Consider the following 26477-nt stretch of genomic DNA (forward strand, 5'->3'; position numbering starts at 1 on the left):
GTGGGATGGCAGGTGCATTGCTAATTGTCTCGTTCACCGCCTTCGCATGGCATCCGCTAGGTTGAGCGCTACAGTGGTGGTCGAATCGAAGCGCAGCTTTGTGAATCATAATCGTATGAGTGTCACGTCATCAGTACACCCAATGTCGTGCCCACTACTTTTTGTGGGATGTGCAGCCAGAGTCTAGACCCATCGTCAGGACCAGCCAATAAGCAGCGATTATTGATAGTGAAGTGCAAAGACTCGCGTCGTTCGGTTTACAACAGTCACTGAAAAAACAAAGTAAAGAAGACAGCCCTAACAACTACCTTTTGCCAACTTGCCTCATATCACCTAAAAATTTTCGGAAAAATTTTCCCTTTTCTTCTCTCGACACACGAAAAAAAGTCCTCACCACACCTGAAAAAAGAATCCTCACCTCAGAAAATTTTAACAAAATTTCCCTCACCTCACCTCAAAAATTTTTCAGAAAATGTATCTCATCCCACCTCACCTCAGCCTTTCTGGAGAAAAAATTTCCTCACCTCACCTCAAAAAGTTTTTCAGAAAATTTTTCTCACCTCACCTCAAAAAGTTTTCAGAAAATTTTCCTCACCTCACCTCAAAATTATTTCAGAAAATTTCCCTCACCTCACCTCAGCGTCTTCTAGGAAGATTTTTCCTCACCTCACCTCAACCATTGCTCCAAAAGATGCTCCACACCTCAAATTCCGTGAGGTGAGAGTGAGGGAGCCCTCACCCTCACAAGCCCTCGCGAGGGTGCCCACCTCTGGTCGCGAGTCACCTAATCGGCCTTCACATCGGAGTGCGAACGTCGTGAAGGGATGTCGACTTCCCTCGTTCACTTGAGCGCTCTGAAGGAGAGGAGGGTGTCTGGCGTGTCCGCGGTTCAGAGGCATCTCGTGCCTTCGTGCGCGCGCTACAAGTCTGCTGCGCTCGTCGTTCCTTCGCAAGAGCCAATAGTGAGTTTTAGTATATCGTACACTATCGCCTTTGCGCAGTACGTAAGGGCAGAGCCGTCGCAAGGCGAGTTTGTGCCCGGGGTAGGGCAGATCTGAAGCCCCCCCCTCTCCCTCGCTGCCGTCAGAAGCCTTGCAAACAAAGGAAAGAAAACGCCCATTTACACTGCCGAGACCGTCAATTCAAATTCTCTTAATTCCTACTTTATACTGTCCAACCAACCTGCCAGGGCTTGCCGTTCAGCTCCCTGTCTGGCGAGGGCGGCTGCCCCTCTCGCACTCCCGTCGCTACGGCTCTGCGTAAGGGATAGCGTTGGTGGTTCTGCGCACGCGCAGAACATAGAGAGCTTTGCGCATTGTGCAGAACCACCACGCTATCACGTACGCAAAGGCGACAGCGTGCGATATACTAAAACTCACTATTGTTAGCTGTTGCGCAACGGTCCGCAGCCAGAAACGAAAAGTTTATGGAGAGGCATTTCACACCCCGCACGGTAGGCAAGCGCCAGAAATCAGGGTGTCGAACCGAAACGTTTTTCGTTCCGGTTTTCGTTCCGGTTCTACCATAAACGGTTCGGTACCGGTTCTGCTCCGGAGCAAAAAAATAACGGTTCATACCGGTTTTAACCGGTTCCGCTTCTGGTGGGCATATTGATTCCCAGAAAGAAAATCGATGTTGCAAAATGTAAACCCGTTTATTCCGCATACATGGTATTTGATATTAATAGGCAGCTGTGAAATTGGTAGCTCCTGGTTCCTGTAGGTGACTGTTCTCTTCAAATAGGCTTTCTCCTTTCTTGAAGCGCATGATACAGATTGTTTGTTGTGATGTCATACGTAAAGTACTTTCTTGCTGGATTGGTGCGATCGCATCCCATCCCAATGTCTGTTGCTGCTTCCTAGCCAGCAAGCACTACCGCACAAGTATGACGCAAATCGAGAAACATCTTCACTCACAAACGCGCTCGACGGCTCCGTTTTCTTTTCTTCGTGTCCTGTCCACAAAAGAGGCACCACTACGCACGCGCTTGCCTCGCGGATACGTAAATGTATTCAACTTCGCTGCTCTCAAACAAGGGACGCGTTGCGCGACATTACCGATAGAGAAGCCGTTAGCCCCCCCCCCCCCCCCCCCTTGGGTCTCTGTTTAGTTGAGGAGAGTTTGGGCGGATGAAATTAAAACGAACACTACGGCACTTTGGTAGAGAGCCACAACCGGTCACATGTACCTGTAAGTATATGTGCGCGAACGATAAAACGTTACAAAGGGAGCCTAAGGGCCAGCCATAGTATATCGACATACATTGCACCGTAACCGTAACCCTCGTAAAGTATCCATGACATGACTTCAGAACGCACGACGTCAGTTTAATTCGCCTATTCGTAGTCCAAACCGGCGAAGTTTTTGCTTGGACCGAAAACCGTTAAATAAATTTTTCGGTTTCCCTCCTGAGCGAAAAAAACGTATACGGTTTCGATTCCGTTCCGGTTCGCTCCAAAACAGCGTTTTTTTTTTCGGTTTTCGGTTCTGGTTTTCGGTTCGCTCCGACACCATGCCAGAAATAGAAGATGTAACCCCCCGCCTCCCCCTCCTTGTCCATTCCGTCTGTCCACATCTATACGCCGCTCGTAGCCACAGCTGCCTCGCGGCGCTGGAACAGAATAAAAAAAAAGCGAACACATGACGAGCCGAATCAGTATGAAATGCAAATAACTCTAGAAAAGGCCAGTGTGTGCCAACGCGCCAGGACTCCAACCTTATTTCCGTCCCTGGATGCCCCCCTCCCGACGTTGTTTCTGGAGGGGCTAATGTGTTTGTGTAGTCCCTGGGTGGAGCTTGTCTCGGCCAATTCTCGTTACTTGCATCAGAATAGATATGTCCAAAAGAGTAACAGTAAGAGTAATAGGGTCAAAGTAACAAATTGCAGTTGAATGCGAATTAATATCGAACTGTATTGAAATCATTATGGAAAGTAACGGTTCTGAGGCTGAATCACACAATAGACGAGGAAGAACACAGGCCTCGACTTTTTCGACAACTGCCATATATTTCTGTTGTATTGACATCACTCGTGTATGAAAATAGCGTCTATCATTCCTCGAAGACTGCGGCGACCAAACGCAACAGCTGTTCCTCCAGGACGCGGAGGTGGGCGTGTCGGGCTGCGGCGCCAGCGCAGTGCCGTTAACCGCGCGCGCGCGACGTACGTGGAGTGCGGCGTTATGGAAGAGCGTGTCCCTTTAAGTATTGGAAGCGCTGGTTATGCAGTGATTGAACGTTGAGCCTGAAATCGCTGAATGTGGTCTAATCAGCAATGAACCAGCTGATCTACCGAACTTTTCGGTGGGGTCTCTTGTCAATATAAGTCGCAGTTTCATAAGAAATAAGTTAAGGTAGTAAAGGTGCAAATACAACTTTCATACAGACCGTGCGAAATTTCTGTAACTTAACCGTAACTTAGCGTCTCGGCAAAAAATAAAGAATTGGCGTCTCTGGCGCAGTAAGTGACGTGTTTCTTCCGGAGCCTCTGGGAAACAACCATTTATTTTCACATTGGAAGGTGGACTAAGTTCTGCGCTTCAGTTTCTGTTAAGGGGTTTTGTGACCTATTTAGGAGCATGCCTCCATAAGCGTGTCTGCGAAAAAACAGGAAGAGCTGAGGGGTACAGCATCCGTCATTGTGTTCTTAGCCGCATCCTTGGTAGACACCGCAGCCGCATCGCAACGTCTCTTTTGTGTACTTTTCTTTGTTTCCCATGCAACCATAACGAGTGCAGCCGACCGCAACTTTTCAAGTTACTGCTTGGTTGCATTAGAAGTACGCCCAATGTCTCTCCGTCCACATCCGGGTCCTAATCCTGCGTTCCATTGCGCGTTACCTCGCTTTTCTGTATCTCGACAAGAGGCCTATTGGAGAACATGTACGTGTAACAGCGATGGCGGCAGACAAATGGAAGAATATTCTTGTGCGAAGCTGTGGGTGGCGCACACGCATTTGACCTCGCACTTTCAGTTCGTTGCATAGTGTCTTGTATTTTCGATCTCCGTTGAAAAACCTTGTAGTCTGTGTTCGAAGCAGGGCATTTAATCAAACTCGTATCGGCCCTAAAGGTCGAGGTGACCTTTCTTTTTCGGCAAAGCGTAAAATGTGCTCCTGCGCTGCGAGGTGCAGCGCGCACGCGAAGTCCTCTGTTCTGCACACTTTTCAAAAATACTCCACTCTTGGAAAGAGCGCATTGGAGAATGAGGGGAGGAGGAGGGCACGCACGCCGTGATGTGATGTGATTCCTGTGGCATGTGACTCGTGACGTAGACCTGCGCAGCTCAAGCAGGGAATGCACTTTGTGATGGAATCGGGGGTATATCCGACATGCGCTGCGCTTCCAGTTCCTGAAGAAGAAAAAATCGATGACAACGAAGCCTGAACTTGGGCACAGCAACTACAAGGACGAAGTTGTGCTTCGTCGTCATGGATCTTGTCCACCAGCTTACCAGCGTATGTGCTATCTTATCTGCAACGTGAGATCACTTGCCCAAATTTTGGAGTTCAATTCAGAAAATTCAGTTTCTCGCGGCTTAACTCACTGTCTCACGCCAGACTTGTCGGACGAGTTCAGAACCATTCACAGCTGACTGCGTCACGCTTTCTTCTGGCACTGCTGCATTATACTACAGTCACAAAATTACATGGTGGGAGAAGATTTCCGGATACATTTCAAAATATTATTAAAAATTGTACATAATGAAAATCACTATGCAAATTAGCACAGTCCTGTAGTTCTGTCGAAAGTTTTATTTGAGCTCGCCCTCAATATCCCACTGTCAATATGAGGAGGAGTTACAAGCTGCAGAAAATCCTAGCCCATGCATTTTGATATCCTGTACCGCCGTCGTTAGGCTTTAGACCTCTCCATTTCATGCTGCATCGGGTGCTGGAGCGCCACGTCCAAAACCGAAACTGGTGGGTCGTGCGGTCCAGCCCGTGCGGACAACACCATCTAGATAGTAGAAGGCCTGCGCCCACGTGACACAGAGTCACACAGGAAGGTCTGCTGTGGATGCTGCTATGACGTCAAGGAAAGAGTGAACAAGAAGAAAGCTCGAAGCAGCTCCCAAAGCTCACGCAGGCCTTCTGTTATGTGTTTCACCACATGCACGCGCACATTATGCACGTGCATAATAATACAAAATAGGCTCCGCCTCCCGTTTTCAACAAATCAGGGGCGAGAACGTTGTCATTCGGGATGATGGTTGGCTAGGAGCGTGCTATATGGTGAAACACATTTTTAAGCGTGTAGGAGGTGTTGGTGCGGGTCATTCTGTGCGCCATAGTGTGAAACACTACGATTGTGTTGAGCCCACTTCAACGTGATCTCCGTTCAGCCGAATGTTCCTTGCGTACTCCTCAAATGTTATGACGGACAACAAGGAAATAACGACCGAGAAACAAGAACAGCAACAGATGCAATTGTCCTACATCGCAAAGCGCAGACAAATGTACGAAGCAGACGATGTTGTCTGCAAAGAGAACCGAGCGACATTGCAAATATTTTTAGGTATCGCTTCATCGTGCTCGAGCTGTAATAGTGTATAATGTTTCACTGAGCATAGAAACTCCAAGGCAACGTATTTAGTATTTTTTTTATATATCTTCGACATCAGTTTCAATTTTGGACGGAGCGCTCCAACACCCGATGCAGCATGAACGGAGAGGGCCTAAGCCTAACGATGGGACTATCCTTGACTTTGCTGACCAAGAGCGAGGGAGGCTCCGCCCCCAAATGGCGCGCCAATAGGAGGACTCGGGAGGCGGAGCGCTGCGGCCTGTGCTCTTGCCTGATAGATGGCGCATCGGTAGCGCTCGGCTCGGGATATGGGAGCCGCTGTCGTCTGCTTCTTCCGGTAGAGCTACGACCTTGAAGCCTCTGCTCTCGCGTAAGAGATGGCGCAACATTGGCGCTCGGTACGGGCACGTGTGGTCACCATAACTTTGAGCCTCGACCTTGAGACTGGCCGGTAACCTAAATTCCGATGACGCGGTGATAGCAAACCATAGTGCGTAGTTTTGACGATTATGCTTCATGAATATGTCATTACATTGCCAAATTTGTGGCCAGTTCGACGTTTCGCTCCGCTGTTTTGCGTAAACTTTGTCTCAGATCATGAAAAATGAAAGAAATATTTGTTCTACTCCTCGCACTGAAATAAATCATTTAAAATAATTGTACTGTGTGTTTCTTTTTTCTTTTTGTAAGTAGTTACAGAACTATATAAAAAGGAAAGAAATGTTGCTGCTTATTCTACTCCTCACACTGAACTAAATCTACTGTGTGTGTGTGTCTTTTTTTCCTTTTTGTCAGTAGTTACGGAAGAAAATAATTGTACTGTGTGTGTGTGTCTTTTTTTCCTTTTTGTCAGTAGTTATGGAAGAAAATAATTGTACACTGTGTGTGTGTTTCCTTTTTGTAAGGGTTCCGGGACATTTGATCGAACGTCGTTTGGTCGAAAGCTGTTTGATCGAACGCGGGACATTTGGTCGGCTTGGAGCGTTGATGAAACAAAAAAGAAGAAAACAACAAAAGAAATCTTCAGTTCTAAATGCTGTTATCCCAAGGAATATTTCACTCTGTGTCATCCGCTCGCCCATAAACACATTCCTCATCCTAATCCACTTTTTCGCATCCAGAAGGCGATCCGATGATGTGCCTTTTTTTTTTCCCGCTATTTATTTGCATTTGCTGAAACTGCGTTTGCAGGAGTTTGAAAGTAAAATTAGACGTTTAGCTCCACTCTCATGTCCTCGTGGCTGATACTGTCCCAGCGTATTGCTAAAACTACGCCCAAACATTTCATTTGGTAAAATGCTCCGCAAACTGGGACAATTTTTTCCTACGCCCACGCTAACGTGAGACATGTGGTTCGCTGCGTTTTTCCAACATATCTGCAGGAAATATGCAGAAGGTATCAGGGCCTTGGGGAATTGCTTCTTAATCTTGTCACGTTGTCTGTGTGTTCTATTTCATGACCGCTTCCGTTTCGGTCAAACGGTGTTCGATTAAATGGCTTTCGTCCAAATGTTCCGCGACAGCTTTCGACCAAACTACGTTCGATCCCGGAATCCCTTACAAAAACGAAACAGTTTCTTCCGTAACTACTTACAAAACGAAAAAGACACACACAGTGCACAATTATTTCAAATGATTTATTTCAGTGCAAAAAGTAGAGCAATCAGCAACATTTCTTTCCTTTTTACGTACTTCTGTACTTACAAAAACGAAACACACACACACACAGTACAATTATTTTCTTCGGTAACTACTTACAAAAAGGGAAAAAAAGAAACAGCGTATAATTATTTCAAAGGATTTAGTTCAGTGTGAGGAGTAGAACAAGCAGCAACATTTCTTTCCTTTTTACATACTTCCGTACTACTTACAAAAAGAAAGAAAGAAACACACAGTACAATTATTTTAAATGATTTATTTCAGTGCGAGGAGTAGAACAAATATTTCTTTCATTTTTCATGAGCTGAGACAATGTTTACGCAAAAGAGCGGAGCGAAACGTCGAACTGGCCACAAATTTGGTAATGTAATGACATATCCATGAAGCATAATCGTCAAAACTACGCACTATGGTTCGCTATCGCCGCGTCATCGGAATGTATGTTACCGGCCAGTCTCAAGGTCGAGGCTCAAAGTTATGGTGAGCACACGTGCCCTTAGGAGCGCCAATTATTTATTTTAAATGATTTATTTCAGTGCGAGGAGTAGAACAAATAATTCTTTCATTTTTCATGAGCTGAGACAATGTTTACGCAAAAGAGCGGAGCGAAACGTCGAACTGGCCACAAATTTGGTAATGTAATGACATATCCATGAAGCATAATCGTCAAAACTACGCACTATGGTTCGCTATCTCCGCGTCATCGGAATGTATGTTACCGGCCAGTCTCAAGGTCGAGGCTCAAAGTTATGGTGACCACACGTGCCCTTAGGAGCGCCAATTATTTATTTTAAATGATTTATTTCAGTGCGAGGAGTAGAACAAATAATTCTTTCATTTTTCATGAGCTGAGACAATGTTTACGCAAAAGAGCGGAGCGAAACGTCGAACTGGCCACAAATTTGGTAATGTAATGACATATCCATGAAGCATAATCGTCAAAACTACGCACTATGGTTTGCTATCGCCGCGTCATCGGAATGTATGTTACCGGCCAGTCTCAAGGTCGAGGCTCAAAGTTATGGTGACCACACGTGCCCTTACGGAGCGGCAATGTTGCGCCATCTCTTACGCGAGAGCAGAGGCTTCAAGGTCGTAGCTCTACCGGAAGAAGCAGACGACAGCGGCTCACATATCCCGAGCCGAGCGCTACCGATGCGCCATCTATTAGGCAAGAGCAGAGGCCGCAACGCTCCGCCTCCCGAGTCCTCCTATTGGCGCGTCATTTGGGGGCGGAGCCTCCCTCGCTTTTGGTCAGCAAAGTCAAGGATAGTCCCAAAGATGCAGGTCTTGAAAGTCTTGGCCAGGCCATACTTATGTGACGTTGGGCAACATTGGAACACGTGCGTTGGAATAATATTGGAACAAAAGCGTCCACTAGCGGAGGATTGAAGAAGCAATGCAAGACCGCCCAAACAAAATGTATTATCGATTGCGGTGGAACGTCCAGTCACTCAACGACATCTTCAATATACACATAACTAGCATGTCTGGTGCACTCAGGGTAGATGACCGCGCAGCATGCGACCAGATAGGTTCAAGCGTCCGTGTAACGTGTGCGTCAACCCTTACAATATAGGAGGCTCTGGGTTGACCATCCACCTATATTATAATATAGGAGGCTATGGTCAGCCACAAGGATCGTGATGTGGAAGTCAGCCCCAGCCGTCACTTGTTTGTTTTGCTTCGAACAGGTGAAAGTAAGACAGTAACATGATATTAGCATCGGAAAGGAGCAGCTCAGTTGTCTCGCGACGTCAACCCCCAATTATAGATAAATAAATAAACAGAAGTAAATTTTTCAGAATATTGAGTGTTTTTCACAGCTATATGTGTGTTTACTTTTAATGTGGTGCAGTTTTATAAAAAGTAGCACCAGCGGCAGGGACGAGTGGACCAGTTCAGTTTTTCGTCCGCTCGATGGTGGTAGCCAAGGTTGTGCTGAAGACCGGGAGGTGGTGGGTTCGAATCCTACCGCCGGCTGTGCTGTCTGAGGTTTTCCCTGGGTTTTCCGAAGACTTTCCCGACGAATGTCGGCACAGTTCCCCCTGAAGTCGACCCAGGACGCATAACCCCCCTGTCCCGCACTCCTTCCCAGTGTCCTCTCTCCATCTGTCCACGCCGCATAGCCACAGTTGCTTCGCGGCGCTAACACGTAACAAGAAAAAAAAAGACACAATAAAAAGCAGCATGAATGCCATTTTTGCAGGTTCTACAGCTAGGCGGACATTCTGTTGGCAGGTAACTATTAGACGACTGGTTAGGCTTTATTAATTTTTAATGAGAAGTCTTCGGAGAAATGTGAGATTGCAGAATCGGAGCTAGTCACTATTTCAAGTCACCCTATTCTTTTTAAGTTTCCTGCAACGAGCACGTACCTTGAAATGTTCTCACTAAATTTGCTATGACTTACAGTGATGGGCGAAGTACCCAAAATTGTACTTAAAGTAAATACAACGTGCTTGGCGTCAGTGATACATGAAGTTGCAGCACAAAGTGCCACATTTTAAATGTACTTAAAGTATAACGTACTGGGAATTGTACGTCAAAGTACTTGTCAAGTGCATTGCAACTGAGTTAAGGCTACGGTCTTGCTCCCCATATGAAACCTGCTATGTTTTGTGAAGAGATTGCGCCGCTCCTATTTGCCAGACCTTGGAGGTATTGATATCGCAGGAAAGCATCCATCTCCATTTTTTTCTTTTAAAAATCAATCAATCAATCATTTTTTTCTATACTAATGCGCTACATCGTTCTTTTGTTTATACATCGATCAGCTGTTCTACTATAAGGCGAGGAACATGACCATAATCTCATTTTTAACTCCTCTCTGTCAAGATTTTACGCGAAGAAAAACGAAGGTAACGCTAGTAGTTTTTCGCGGCGTGGTGTCCTGGGATACGCAAAGTGCGCCACATCCCAGTATTATTGATATTTGGCGTAGGTAATTTATAAACGCTCCTTAGAAAAACTGAAAAATTAGATTTTTCAACTTGTCCTTGGCCATTGTTGGTAATAAAAATTCTGTCGTGAATAAAAAAACACCCTGTATACACTCTTAGAAATGATGGTGGTGGTGGTGATGGTGAAAGGGCTTGCCGTTGTCGGCCTCACGTATGTGGGCAACGTCACGACTGACGCCCTGGGGAAATGTGCGTCCTGGGCCGACTTCTAGGGGAACTGTGCCGACATATGTCTGAAAGCGTCTGAGGAAAACCCAGGAAAAACCCCAAACAGCACAGCCGGCACCGGGATTCGAACCAGGGTGAACCCGGGTTAGAAATGAACTTTACCGCATAGCACGGTCCTAGCCAACCGTCATCTCGAATGACATCGTTGTCTGCCCTGATTTGTTGAAAACGGGAGGCGTACGCCTTTTTGTGACAACTATGAACAGCATATCACAAGCGTCACAAAGCGTCACAAGTGTTATAAAAAAAAGGCGTACGCCTCCCGGTTTTAACAAATCACGGCAGATAACGATATCATTTGAGATTATGGTGGGCTAGGAGCGTGCTATGCTGTGAAGTTCATTTTTAAGAGTGTAGGCTACAGTACGTCCCGTTTAGTAAAAACGAGCGCTCTCCAGAGCCGCTACTTAACGCGCCCATTGAAATCAGTTCAGAAAAAGAAAGAAAAAGACAGCTCCCGTAGCCTAGTGGCTATACGATGATGGCATTCCACGCCGAGCCTACTATAAGTGACTCGTGTTCGAATCCGACCTGTGCTTTCTGGGCATTTTCCCCAGACGCTTGAAGACGAATGTCGGCACAGTTCCCTGTGAAGTCGGCCTAGGACGCACGATCCCCCCCCCCCCCCCTGCGATTGTCGTGACGTTGCCCTCCTGAACGTGGCCGATTACGGCAAGCAGTGCCATTACCACCACCTTGATGCGCTTGGTTTTGCTTTCGCTCTTCGCTTGCAGCGCTAACGCTCTGTTTGCTTGGTGCTCATATAGCTCTCATAGTGGACGAACGTACAAATTATTTAAAGGGGCACTAAAGGGGTTTGTGAATCTCATAGGCTACTGGAAACAGGTATATTCTGTACTCAGTGCTCATTAGTTCGAATACGGCCGTACTGCAACGCAGAAACAAGTGCAGTTACGCGCTTTGTGATGCGCGCCAATTAAGCGGAACGAGGAGTTTCACGTCGAAATGACGAATGAGTAGGTCAGATTGACGAAATGGCCCTCTGACGTGGAATGAACGCAGAATAAAGAGTTCATTCATGAATTTTAGGTAATAGGGTTACAAGACCTGCGAGATACGTATTCGCATAAAAAGTAGAGTGGAGCGCGTAATCCTGGTGCCCAAGAAAGCTTTCGATCTTGCGGGGCAGAAAAGCTGCTTCCCTCGGCTGCCAGTCCGCGACGTCCACCCACGCGTCATCCACGTCGACGTTATCCACCCAATAGTGAGGAGCGCACCTTCTTTCTTTCTTTATTGTGGTTAGTCGTGGTGGTGATGACGGAACTGCTTGCAGTAGTCGGCCACACTTAGTTTGCTAGTGCGCTTAGCCACGATTGCCGTAGTTATCACGACTATCGAAGGTGGACCGTGCGTCCTTGGCCGACTTCTCAGGGAACTATGCCGAGATTTGTCTTGAAGCGTCTGAGGGAAAGCCCAGGCAGCACAGCCGGCGCCCGGATTCAAATCCGGACCACCTCCCAGTCTTGGCGTGGAACGCCATCACCGCAACCACTAGGCCACGGAAGCTTTGTGTGTGTGTGTGTGTGTGAGGGGGGGGGGGGGTTGCATTCGGCTCCACCCATTCCGCGTCTGATGCAGCGCAGTCGACCGGCCGGTCGCTTTGCTCCCCGTAGCAGACGATTCTCGACAGCCAATAAAAGTGCTCGAGTGATCTGACGTCACAACACGCCAGAACGAGATGGAAGAGATTGCCGCCGTCAGGAAATGCGCGCTTCCTGAGAGAAATATGTTGCGTCACATTTCCTGAAGGTAGCGTGTTCATATCACGCGGTAAAAGTATCTAAAAGTATATTTGTAATGTAAAGTACACCGTAAAAGTAAGTAAAAGTATATATTTTCGAGGTACCTTCTATGCTCCTTTAAATGCGAGGGTGCTTTAACACTGCCGTGAATCTCCGCTACCTTGAACGAAGTACGGTGAGACAGCTTAGAGTCTGGAGCCTTCGATTGATTCTGAAACTATAGATTTGTATTCCACTATGAGTCACTTATGGATGCCACACGCAATATTCCGTCCATCAGTGCGCTGTAATTTGTGAGATAAACAAGAAAAACGATGCCACATTTTCACAACCGATTTCGGTTTTACAGTAACGTGTGCATGATCTGTCACGCCTTTGTGGACGTCACGATGGTGTACTGTACGGCCTAGATTTCAAGTGATTGAGGACCGTTTTGAGATGGAACAGTCCGCAAGTCTTGTCACGGTTTTGTCGATTGCACGGGAAAAGAAATACCGGAAGCCACTTACAGTGACGTCACGCCAACGGGAGCTCACTGGCTGCGAATTTTCCCTCCGGGGCTCTGAGCATCATAACAACGCGTGTGAGAGCGTTTCTAAAACCTCGTGACGCTTTCATGTTTCCTGTTCATTGACACGGTGCACGCGTTCTATACTGGACACCAGAGTGCGTCTTGGTCGAAACCTTGAGCTTCAAAATACAGAGAAGACACGGCACAGTGCTCAAAACTTTGAGACCTGCGTCGTGTTGTCTTTGCATTTTGGTCATCAAGCTCGAGGCTTCTACTACCGCCATCCTTTCAGTGTTGTCAGCCAGAGTGTATGTTGAGAGAAAGAGAGAGAAAATAATTTTTTTTTCTGCGTGCCGTATGCAGTCTTAAAAATGAACTTCACCACACAGCACGCTCCTAGCCAAGCATCATCCCGAATGACAACGTTCTGGCCCCTGATTTGTTGAAAACGGGAGGGGGAGCATCTTTTGTATATGTACGACATAATTGTACAAAAAAGGCGTACGCCTCCCATTTTCATCAAATCAAGGAAGATAACGTTGTCATTCGGGATGACGGTTGGCTAGGAGCGTGCTATGTGGTGAAGTTCATTTTTAAGAGTGTAGTTGGTTGATGCAACGTATAGTTGGCCTCGAACAAACTTCGGCGTCCAGCCTCTGACGTCAGAGGAACGTGAGTCAAGGACTTTCCTATTGGTTCCCGAAAGCACGTGACCTCTGCGCTGCCAGCCTCATTGGCGCATATGCCTGTCGTGATGTCACAGCCGGATGAGTTTCGGTACTCACGATGCTGATTTTCTGCTCATCTGTTACCCCTCTGCATTAAAACTTGGAATGCACTTTCACATCGATGCAAATAACTGGAGCTGTGCGAATAGTAATTTTTATAACCGAAATGAATACGACCGACGATTACTTCAACGAAGTAATGGCATTACTCTGGCATTACATTTACATTTTAGGGCATAATCCTCAAAGATGCTATGCATAAGTTTTCCTCCTTGCTTTTTTCGTTATAGGCAATAGCCACCCGAGTATCCCTCAAATCGGTGCTACTAAATCCCGACAGAAGTGAGGCTGATAGGCAAAAACTATTGATACGATTTACTGCAGCATAGTAGGAGTTAACGCTCAAAGTTGTCATCCGCTAGCCTTGCCCTCTTCGGCGACAGGACATCTTTTGCCGTACTGAACACTCGTTCAGCGGAAGCGAATGACTGAATTTCTGTGTTGTACTGCACGAACAGTCTCTTCATTTTCGGGAACCCATCTAGCGATTCTAGGCTGCGATCCTTATAGCTTGCACCGAACCGTAAAATGTCTCCCATCGCAACTAACTGGCTCGATATACGCACTAAATTCAACCTACGAATGGGACAAGTCTTCACCCGCCGGCTCCATGATGCCTTTTCGCTATGCCCAGCCCTCAAATTCTGTCCTTGCAGAAAAACGACCTCTGACAGCACAAGAGAAACTAACACGGTACCATACCAAAACAGCGAATCACTAGTGCAATTGTCGCTTATTACCCTAATAGAGGCTATGTTTCTATTTCGTTGATTATCCTTTACTCCAAATGCGTACAGGAGAAAATCGGTGATACCATCATGGACACTTGTGACACACACCGCCGACTGTTGAACTCTTGTAGAATTCCCCAGGCTGGGCCCTTCTCTTTCTTTGAAAAAACCTGGATGTGTTCCCAATCTTCACGTGGCGCAATGAACATTCGACAAAAGTAATGAGTAATGCCACCCTGCATTACTCAGTCGAAATGTAATGCATTACCATTACTCATTACTTGCTGGCAAAATGTAATTCATTACCATTACTCATTACTTGCTGGCAAAATGTAATTCATTACCATTACTCATTACTCAAAAGTAATGCATTACCGGTAATGCATTACTCCCCACCTCTGGGCTTTTGGACACCAGTGTTCCTCCTATCCTGTGGTCCTACCCTAATAATCACTGCACGAAACAAGTTATTCCCCATGAACCCCCATTCTTCACATCTACGGAAAGGCTGCAACAAGACGGATAGCCACTTCCGAAGTGACTTTTTCAGGGCAACATTTCCTTCAGTTTGAGGAGACACAGACAAGGACGGAATGCAGCGAACATGACAGAGTGTCTCCTCAAACTCAAGGCACGTGCTCAAGGAAACGTTGCCCTTTTCCCATGTATGCAGCAAGATTTCCCGCCTCTCTTCTCTCTCTCTTTCAACTTTGCAGTTTTCTTCAATGCATGCGGTCCAGAATTCTCCACTCCTCCTCCGAGAAAAGCTGGCTACCATGTTCTAGAATTCAAAGATCATCATGTACATGCACTTTTTTACGGCGCGAAGAAATATCAATATCAATAAGAAGTATCAATATTCTTCGATCCTGTCGAAAGAAAAATAAATAAATGAAGCCAGCAATACACCTGCAAACGAATTTCTGGGAATTTGTGCCTTGTCCTCTGTGCAACCCATACTAGGTTTCGTTCGATTACCACTTATTTGGACCACAGAAGGAATCTTTTGGAAGTGAAGGGTCATCAGAGCTACGCACAATTGGTTTCAAAGGCAACAACAACAACGAAAGAGGGATTGACATCAAGAGGCTTCCAGAAGGACGGAGCAAGCACATTACAGTCAAAGTTCCCATCATAACAGTTATTTTGATTTTGTTACGAATTAAATTTATAGAAACAAACCCCCGTTGATATTTGAACCGCTAAGCAGCTGCACACCTTCGCGCCACCTCTCCCCTCTTGCCCTCTCCAGAGGCGAGCGAGCGCCGCGCAGCGGGCAGGTTTTTCAAAATCCAAAGGCCGTTTGGGAAAGGCAGAGGAGTACTATTCGTCGACCGCTGCGCTGCGAAGTTTCCGTTTAGTTTTCCGTTCCAAGTTTTGTTTTGTGCCATGGTTCTAAACAACAGGTAGCTTTACGCTCAACACCAAGTAAGTTCGCCTGTCACTGGAAACGCATGACATGACTTGTAGTGCACACCTGGAATGATGAGGAACTTCCTGTGGGTGGTGGTCAACTTGGGGCAGCGTCATCGTCTGGCGGCCGTTCTCCTCTGCGTTCTACTGTCGACGTTTACCTGCGCTCGTTGTGCTACCATAAGAAACAGGCTCTCGTACAATGTTTCCGGGAGCCCTTATGAAATTACGGAAGATATATTTGTGGACAGGTCAGGAGAAATGGTTATCGAGCCCGGTGTCGAGATGCGGTTTGCTCCGGGCGTTGGAATTCTCGTGAAGGGAATATTGAAAGCACAGGTAAGCCGGTATTTCTACTTCTCAACCATAGAGGCTAAGTGCGTTTCAAGATTTAGATCTGATGGGTCTGCGCTCTTGTGAGAAATTAACTCACGAGAGGGCCGACATATTTCGCGGGGGACCGTTTTGTTGCCTTTATATAGTTTTACTAACTAGAAAATCTTTACATGGGAGGTGCCTATATCAAAACTGCTGTTGCTCATGTTCGTTTCTCATGGGCAGTATCGTAGCTAGAAAAATATTTCGGGAGGGGTGCTAAGGGAACTTTACATGGCGGAGAAGGATTTCGGCCTCGTTTTCCCTCTCTCAAATGCACTACCAAAGGTATTTTTCGAGAGGGGAGGGGTTCAACTCCCGAACCCCCCGCCCATGGCTACTCCACTGAACATGAATGTTTGTGTTATCAACAACGACATTCCCTTGGAAGAGGGGACCAATGGGAAAAACGCATAACGTGAATGAACTGTGTCAACTCATGACACGGAGAAAGTTACTCGCACAGTGACGAAGCATACGTAGTTCGTGAGTTGGTAACGCTGCCGTGACACATTATTTGACCGATGGGTATATTTTCGAGTTTTACTGACAGCGCAATCCCCCAGCGCAGCGATTACTGAAAGTAACCGTTTCCGGTGGTGAGTTTCGTGGGCGGTAGGAAAAGTGACGTTGCGGTTTATGGGGCAACTGCGAACACGATGGGGACTCGAAGCTTTTACCAAGTTGGGCTTCCGTTCTCCCTTCTTGTCGGAATCGATTGTTCGTGTCGCATGGAGAGCAACTGAGCAACAACAAACGCATTCGATCTGTGAGAATCTGTCGCTATACGTATATTCCATTGTGTGGCTCGTCAAATGTCCGATCCATCAACAAGTGGCCAACGTATCACACGAGACAACGCGGGCTTCGATGTAATGAATTCCACTCATATCCGTCCTATTTTCCGTCAGTTCTTCGCTGTTATTAACTTGGTTTTGCTGAGCGAACGAGAACAATGGTTCTTGTTAAAAAATCAGCGATTCTATTGCTCGTCGTTAGATTGTTTTTTTTTTCTTTTACTTTGTATTAAACATATCCCCCCCCCCCCCCCCCTCGTTAGAATTGGAAAGAGCATTGTCAGATAAATGAAGCGTGACTGATCCTAATTTTTTCTTGTATTGTAAACAGACTTTGGAAAGGAAAGACAAACACATCTCCAAACGGTGTCTACATACGATAGAAGACGTACAGGCCCTAATTTTGTTGGATATTTGCTCCGTAATGTTCATAGCTTGCGAGTTTACGTTCTTTGTGCAGTTCACGCATCCAGTTTGATTTGGACTGACACTTCAAACACTCAACCTCTGAACTATCCCTTGTCAAAGAGTAGGAAAAGAGTCAGTTGTTTGTTCCGGAGAAGTTTCAGTTCCGAAGCAGTAACATTAGAAAGACGCCTCCTTTCACTAACATTCTAAGTGACTATATCACATTAGCTATGAGTCAGACCTCAAGAATTGCATTAACTAAGGCGATATTGCCAACGACACGCTATTTACTGCCAGCTATATAGTCAATGAATAAATTTAGTATTTCATCCTCCTCCTCCTTTAGAATTCATTCCGTTGCCGTTTGTATTTATGTGCATGCATGAAATGATAGTCAGAAGCGCAAAGTTCACCCTTGTATGTCTTCGTATCTAGTGAGATTAGTTGACAATAAATGAATGTATGATGGGATGGATTAGAGGGTTTGTCATGTCGTCGTTTGTTTACAGCGTCTCGGCCAATGACCGACAAGGCTCATGGTCAGAAAAGGCAAAAGGCAACAGGAGAGTTTAGAACGGAGAGGTAATAAAGTGCTACAATAGACGCAGAATTACGGTGACATTCAACGACAACCCATAACATCACCATCATGTATTAGTTCATGAGAGGATGGTTAGGAAGCAGGCGAGCTGGCGATGCTGATACATATTGAAAATCCCGAGACTAGGGACACCAAGAAACATGGGGACATAAAACACGTATGGTGCTCCGAAAAGTCCTTGAAAAACTCGGAAAATGACAATTTATGGTATGGACTGGGAACGAACCTTTCTGTTGCATTATTTCTAAAACGTATGAATCATTACTTGATAAAGCCGTCGGTGGCCGAACTTAAAAATAGAACGGATGAAGTCACTGAGAAAGCCAGCGATCATCGATTAATTACCGGAGGAGAAAAATTTAAATTTCATTGGCAGCCAAAGAGTGAAAATACAAAATACACTGATGACAACAAAATCCCAGCCCAAAATGGATAACCCCATTTGCGCTTCTCAAGCCATGAACTGAATGATTCGTCGATGAACTAAAAACAAGCGATAATAATCTTGCCAGCAATCCTTGTGTGTTGTATGTCCTTTTTTCGTGTCCGTATAGTATCGAGGTTTTCAATATGCATCACGTATTTGTTGTTGTCGTTGGACAACGAACTCGGTGCTGGACTAATTAATAATTCGCGCATCCAATACCCAGTTTATGTGCGCTTAACAAGTAACCGACCTGTCATGTGATATTATATCAACTTGAAATACAGGGTTCGTGGTGGATGAGTCCCCCTGTGTCTAAATGTCTTTCGGAAAGAGGATTTCTACTCCTTAGTATAAACGGAAGCTGTGTCGAGCTGCCCGTGCGACCAGCCGACTACACATTTGCTGTGGCCCCCTAATTTCTTTGCTTCCACACTCCACGGATTATATAGGTCATGTCATGAAAGTGATGCGAATGTCACAAAAAGCGCGTTTTACCTGATGCCTAAATGGTAAGCGTTGCGCCTCTGGCTATGAATATTGTACACTCTTAGGAAAAAGAGTGGACCAGTTTACGCCTTTTAGGAGGTAATAGTTGTCGCATACGTTAATTGTCCCTATAAAAGGTTCCAAAGTTCTACCTGATACCTGGTTGAAGTCTGTACAACAGATTAGCGAAAATCCCCAAACAAATTTTAGTTGTAGTTATTTTCGTTGTACACAGTGTGCTCAATGTCCATTGCACTGTCAATCCTGGGAAAGCAACACTCCCTGAAAGTGCATTACTTCTGTGGCTGTAATAACAGCTCTTGCACACATTTTGTGCTGCACCTGCAAAGAGGCGGTAACAGGCAAGGTTACCACCCTTTTACACCCTTTCTTCAGACGCTATGCTGACTTAAGTGGTAACTATAGAAGTTACCACCTTTTCACACTCTTTTTATCTGATAGTGTAGAATCTGTCGCGAAATTCGTGCAGGACGGGAACTTTGGAGGAGATTGCAGATCTGAGCGTTGTTTATTAGTCGCCAACGAGAGCTGTACGTACAGGTGTCGTATTTTTTTCTTTCTATTTCTATTCTATTCTATTCTAGGTGTAGGTGGTCAATGCCTTTTCTATCTTCAACTGTGCGTGTCAAAAATTGAACATTAAACATCGCGTGCTAAACGTTTCACTAAGCAAGTTACAGACGCGTTTGGATATAAACCATTCATTGTAACATTGCATTAGAAGTGAGTTATCAGCGGCATGTCTGACTGGATAAAAGCGTCCACTGGTTGGTGGTAGCCAAGATCGTGCTCAAGACTGGGAGGAGGTGGGTTCGAACCCTATACCACCGGCTGTGCTGCATGGGCCTGGGGCTCTGGATTTCCCGGTAGACCTTCCAGGCGAGTCTAACCCCTCTGTCCCCTACTCCATCCTGAAGTCCGCTCTCCATCCGTCCACGTCTGTACGCCGCTCATAGCTACAGTTACTTCGCGGCGCTAACACTGAATAAATATATATATATATATATATATATATATATATATTGCAGTAAGCTTTGTGGAAGTTTTCTAAGTTGGGCAGGCAGTATCGCGTAGCGAGGTAAGTTTGACCTGGGAATGCAGAACCCCAAATTATTTGTTTTGTCGAATGTATTATTAGTTTATATTTATCTAATTATTATCTATCTCGTTTATCTTAGCTTTCTTCGCTAAGCTATGAAGCTTTCTTCGTTTTGCATTATTTGAAATTTTCCAAATTATAAGTTAGCAGGGGCTTTCTTATTAGACTCTTAATATCATCTCCATATCTTTCATATCTCAATCAATCAATCAATCAATCAGTCTTAATATGTAACACCTGAGGAAGAAAAAGCCCATTCACTGTTACAAGAAAGGCTGTGTTTTTTAGAGTATGCCGTTCTATCGAACTAAGGTCCCGATTTTTTGTATGATTGAAGTCGGGCGAACCAATAGCTCGTACTAAATCGGCAATGAAAAACCGTTTCCTAGACACCGTATCTATTAGGAAAGATTGCACGAGCTCTAAATGTTTAGCGTTTTCAACGGGGCTTCTCGTAAATCTAAACAATAGCAGTTTCATAGCTGGGAAAGCGTCCCCAGCAGAAAGGTCCCCAGAGAAAACGTCCCCGGAGAAAAGGTCGCCTCGGGAGTCTCTCCCGTGGAGTTATACTTTATGCATTTCATATCATGCCTTTTATACTTTACCTAATTTATTAAGTTATACAAATGGACGTGAAGAGAACAGCCCAGCCTTTACACAAACGTTATTTATGGTTTCGGGGGCGCCGTCCAGTTCCTACAGTCGAAAGGGGCGACACCGTCGATCGACCCCGTCTCTGTCGCTTCTCGGAAAGTGTCGGTTTCTTCGGTTTGGTCTCGAACTCTCGATCACCATCCGAGGGAGAAGGCAGTTGTGTCACAGTCCCCAAAAGAAGAACAAGGGTCTAGCACCGAAACGGCGGGATGGAGGAAGCCAAGAGACAAAGCAGCGGCCACTGAAGCTACTCGCAAGACCAGGGCGACCACCAACAGGGAGAAGACCATGAACTGTTAGCCAAAATTTTCTATCCGTGTTCATATTAAATTGTGCGCTACAAAATCTGGTATCTCGTGTGCTTCCTCTCAGCGTGGACTCACGCGTCGGTAGCGAGCCGTCACACAATCATCGAAGTGAGTGAGAAAATTGGTGCAGAGAATGGCCATCAGTTTTCCTGACAACGGGTTCGACTTCTCAAAGCTATTCGAGAAAGTACCAAATGCATAAAAAAGTATTCGGGACACAGTATAGAAGAGCAACAGGCACAGGATGACGATAACATGAGGTGTTTCACTGCAATAATCGCTATACCCGCCCCTCATATGAGTGAGATGGAGTGAAATGGATGGATCGCATAGGATACTTTCACACATAAGTGATTTGCAGCACCGGGCTCCTAGTATGCAGGAGCCGACATATCCATATTTTTCTTATTATATCTTGCCTGATGTACGTACGTACGTATGCTTGCGACCACAACTATAAGAAGGAGTGAGAAAAAAACGTCGTTTGTGGAGACTGAATTTTAAAGCAGGATAGAAATCATCGTGGCTGCTGTTCTGACAGCACTTGACAAGCACATGGACATTATAGAAGCCCTCATAACGGCTCTAGTCAACGTAAAGAGAAGGAACTCGTCATGTTATGGAACGTACTTGAAGCTCTAGTTATACTGCAACCAGCTTTTCTTTCTTAGCAAGGCGCCACTTTTTGTATTAAATGACGCAAAATGCATCATTCTCGCGATTTTGCGATTAAAAGTGCAGGACAACCGTGATGTTTACAGCGCTGTTGTATCATAATAACCGCAAACAGCGGGGCTTTTATGTTGTACGTTATACTCATGATGTACCTCTGCTACAATGAGTGTTTCACCAAGCCCGGGTTGCACCTTTTCAATGCGCCACTTTCGCCTTTCCGGCGGACATCGTGTGAAAAGACTAGAAATACTATATACAAGTGTGTGACGGTGCGTGTGCGTGCATGCCATCCTATCCTGAACACCTTTCCCTCTGCTTGAAGAGATGAATGAACGAGAATTGGGCGGAAGTGGTATACGGAGTTCCTACCGTAGGAAAAGTTGTAAACATGCAATCAATCCTTCCGTGGAGGCTCCACTTTCCTCGGGTCGGAACTTCCGCCGGGACGTTGGCCTTCTTTTTATGACTTTTTTTTAATTTTTTTTTTCAAAGTAACTTTCTAAATTGTGTCGTCTGAGTAATCATACACTCTTAGAAATGAACTTCACCGCATAGAACGCTCCTAGCCAACCATCATCTCGAATGATATCGTTATCTGCCCTGCTTTGTTGAAAACGGGAGGCGTACGCCTTTTTTGTGACAATTATGAACAGCATAAGTGTCACAGAAAAGGCGTACACCTCCTGTTTTCACACCTTGCTAGGAGCGTGCTATGCGGTAAGGTTCATTTTTAAGAGTGTATGACTCACAGAAAATAGTCATACTTAGCGTAATCGACATCCAATAGGTGTCTGGCTGGAGCGCCGGACAAAATACCTGGATTGTGCGAGGTTTTAATAGAAAACCGAAGCGGTGACCGAGTCATCATTTTGAAGTCATCCAACAGCCACAATTGTTTTGCTCTATAGGCGTTCGTAGAGTGTGCCAAAACAATGTCGGAGGGCGAACGATCAGACACAAAGAACGGCTTCGGCATCCCGCGACCGGAGCATCATTCCCAGCTGGTCAAAGAACGCCGCATTTCGGATAAGAAAACCAGAACCGGTTTAGAAGCGTCTCTCCTCTCCTCGTATACATAGCATAGCCCTGCACTTTGGCTCTGCGTTGCGTAATGGCTGACTTCTCGTATATACCTTTTAGATGACCGTTGCTCCAGCGTCTGAGGTAGTCTTATCAACGCGTGTCCGTCGTTGAGATAAAACGTTGCCAGGCATACCTGACTTTCGATACGGCCGTTATTGTCGAGTGGGGAGGGAGCTGCGGAAAAATGAGATCCCGTCGCAGCATATCGTTACGGTTGAACGAACCCCCCCCCCCCCCGGGGGGGGGGGGATTTTGTGTGGTACGCTCCAACACACTTTGCTTTCCCGAGTATTTACTCGAAGAACTAATTATTTTCGAATCAATGATCTAATAAACGTGTTGCCCTGTGAGCCACCCTTGTGCTGACCTCGTATTTTACCGGCATAATAAGACGTATACGACGTGATCCGCATTTGCTGCCTTTTTCACGGTGTTTACGAACAACTCAATTTTCGTATCAGCCTTTAGTTTTCCTTATTACCTGTGTTACACCGAAAATAACACTAGCCATAAGCAAATCTCTTCCCCGCTATTCATCACGTTTCATATTGTCTTCGAGGGTTTCACTTTGGGGTGCAGTGACGGCCGTTGTCTGCTTGAACACGACCGCAACATTATGTGACGCTTCCGCGAATTATCGACCATGCTCATATCGAGAATGCTCGAAGTCCAGAGGCTTTAGTTTTGCACCGGTCATGTTCCTCGATGAGCACTTCAGCAAGGTACCGAATAGATAAAGCGGCGGTAAAACAAGAGAGCTGGCCATGAGGAACATCAGTAGCTGCAACAGTATGATCTGTCTACAGTCGCTTTTTGACCCTTTTCTAAAGGTTGTAAATTCTTTGAATGTTGTTTACTGGCTGGCTGTTTGCGACATAAACGCAACTTTTTTTTCAAAGCAAAGTACAGGCCTCGTCCTAATTACCTTCGGTGTCACAAACTGTAGAACAGAGCCTTCTGTAGATGCCGAAAGTACATACGAAACTATATTGGTATCATAAAATGAAAAAGTAAGCGATCCGGCGAAGGTACTGAGCTTCTGATTCACTATACCTACCTACATTCCTGAACATTTTTTACTTTAATCTAAATTTCCAGATATTCGTATTGTACCTCAATTACCTTTTGACTTTGGTACTATCTTGCATATGTCATTGTTGCACTATCTTGCATATGTCTTGCATGCACTGTTCGTTACTGCATCCAGTTCTTCCAGGCTTAGTCAGCTATTGTTCAGCTATGGCTTTGTCAATGTCATTGACTCCCCGACCCGAGTAACAGAAAACACGTCCACGCTACTCGATCTCATAATCACAAACAATATTCTATCAAGCGCGATTGCCGGCACTATTGAAGCCGACATCAGTGACCACTTTCCCGTATTCCTATCAATCGAGACTACTGTTATGCGAAGTAGGGGCGACACCACTCTTCGAAAAGTCATAGCGCACCCTGGTCTGATAAGCCTTGAAAGTTTATTTCGTCAGACGGACTGGAGTGATGTCCTAAGCAGTGTAGACCCTGGCGTCTCGTTTGATGTACTGTTAGATAAATTTAAACACGCTCACGACCTTTGTTTCCCACTCCGCTCCTACACTTCACACAAGCACTCGCACAAGCCATGGATTTTACCTTCGCACATGCGCAAACTAAGAAAACGTAATAAGCTCTTTTACGCGTACTTAAAGAACCTCACCGAAAGTAATTGGGCGATCTATAAGAACTATCGGAACAAACTAAACAGTGAGCTCAGATCCAGCAAGCGAGAGTACATAAACTCTCAGTTAGTATTTGACAATAAAACAATACTCTGGAGAGACCTAAATAATCTCATGGAGAGAAACCCCCCCGCACTGAGTTGCAACGTTAGCGGCCACAACCTTGCTAACGCTTTTAATGAGCACTTTATCAGTTGTGCAGATTGCACAGTTCCCCATGCACCTGCTGTCATGTATGATATGCCAACAACATATTCACTTTTCCTTGCTCCTACGGACCCGGGCGAGGTACTGACCGCTATCACTACGATGAAGAACAGTAGTAGCCTAGATTGCTTCGGTTTTGACATTAAGAGCATTAAACATGTAGCCCATATCATCGCTCCCCTACTTTCCCATGTGCGCAACCTCAGCATCGAACATGGAAAATTTCCTGTCAAAATGAAACTTGCCAGAGTGATTCCAATCTTTAAGAAGGGTGACCGTCACGCTCTTTCCAACTATAGACCAATATCTATTCTGCGGCACTTCTCAAAAGTATTAGAAAGAATTATCTACAAGAGATTGCTCGACTACCTAGAAAGATATAAAGTTCTTTCTCCAAGGCAGTACGGCTTTAGGCGAAATAGGTCAACTGAACTTGCCCTACTCCGGCAAAAAGAGCTCGTACTGCGTAATTTCGAATCAAAGGTCGCCACTTTAGGCGTATATATTGACTTTTCTAAGGCCTTCGACATGCTTGACCACTCTATACTCTTGGCAAAAATGAACCACTACGGCATCCGCGGTCACAGCCTATCATTCTTTCAATCGTACCTGTCAAATCGTTGTCAGTACGTTATCTTGGACTCAAACAATGAATCCCGCACATTGCACATCACAGCAGGGGTTCCGCAAGGGAGCATATTAGGTCCCCTGTTATTTTTACTATATATCAACGACCTGACCATTATACATTCTGATATCACACTTTATGCTGATGACGCCTCCGTTTTAATCAGCGGCAGTACACCCGTTAGCGCAGCCATGACAGCAAACCTTATCCTTCGTGACGTAGCCTCCTGGGCCTCGCACAACCGCCTAAAAATAAATATCCAAAAAACAGTCGCTACACTGTTTACTCCACCTAGTCCGTGCAGAGTACCCGAACAGGACATATTCATCGGTGACTCCAAAATTAGACTTGCCGACAGCGTAAAAATTCTGGGAGTCATTTTTGACAAGATTGGCGGTGGTGGTGGTGATAGGGCTTGCCGTTGTCGGCCTCACGTATGTGGGCAACGTCACGACTCACGCCCTGGGGGAATGTGCGTCCTGGGCCGACTTCTAAGGGAACTGTGCCGACATATGTCTGAAAGCGTCTGAGGAAAACCCAGGAAAAACCCCAGACAGCACAGCCGGCACCGGGATTCGAACCCGGGTACCTCCCAGTCTCGACGTGACATGGCCAGCACGCTAACCACTGAGCCACGGGAGCTGGTATTTTTTTTTTTTTTTTTTGACAAGAAGTTGCGCTGGCACGATCATATTTCATCCATTGCATCGCAAATCAGTGTGACGCTCGGATCTTTGCGGAAGTACAAATACTTGCTTCCCGCCTCGGCCAAATTGCTGCTCTGTCGGGCTCTAATTCAGTCTCGACTGAATTATTGTGCTGTTGTGTGGGGATCTACATCCAGGACGTCCCTTCAGCAGCTGTATGTCCTGCAAAAGCGTGCTCTCCGGATAATTGAAGGCGTACCATACGATGCTTCTGCCACACCCCTATTCAGCAAATACCACATTCTGCCTGTCTTTCAGCTCTATGCCTATCGCCTCGCACTGTGTTACAAACAGTCACTCATAGCCGAGAACGATCTGTTTGATCTATAGGACACCGTCCGCGAAAACACAATACCCTATCATACCCGATCCCCCGACCCCTTTTTTTATACCCTTCTCCCGCTCGGGATATGGCATCCAGAGACTGCAAGTCACCATACCGCGTCTACTAAATATCCTTCATAATCATAATGTCAATGTGCGAACCACATCTTTTCGAAACCTTAAGAAGACGATGCGTGACAATACTTTCCGTATTGTTTGACCCTCAAGCTCGCGTTCTCATCACCAAGCCTGCGTTCCCTTTATCATATCTTTATGTGTCAACTTTCTCTCCTATTCTTTTTCTTTCTTTCTTCCTCGTTGTGTGCCCTGTAAACAAAAGAGTAGGCCTGCGTAAAGAACTACACATGTGCACTTATT

The 26477-nt window shown here is 45.7% G+C and overlaps 1 protein-coding gene across 1 annotated transcript in view; it reads left to right on the top strand.

The window, feature by feature from the left end:
• Positions 1 to 15487: 15487 nt before the first annotated feature.
• LOC135378139 (protein bark beetle-like) overlaps positions 15488 to 26477 on the top strand; it is a 72729-nt gene continuing 61739 nt past the window's right edge. Inside the window, exon 1 of the mRNA XM_064611043.1 lies at positions 15488 to 15920. Coding sequence (XP_064467113.1) covers positions 15651 to 15920 — 270 coding nt within the window. The 5' untranslated portion in view covers positions 15488 to 15650. The remainder of the gene's footprint in view (positions 15921 to 26477) is intronic.

Source organism: Ornithodoros turicata, chromosome 1 (assembly GCF_037126465.1).
Source record: "Ornithodoros turicata isolate Travis chromosome 1, ASM3712646v1, whole genome shotgun sequence".
NCBI classification, from domain to species: Eukaryota; Metazoa; Arthropoda; class Arachnida; order Ixodida; family Argasidae; genus Ornithodoros; species Ornithodoros turicata.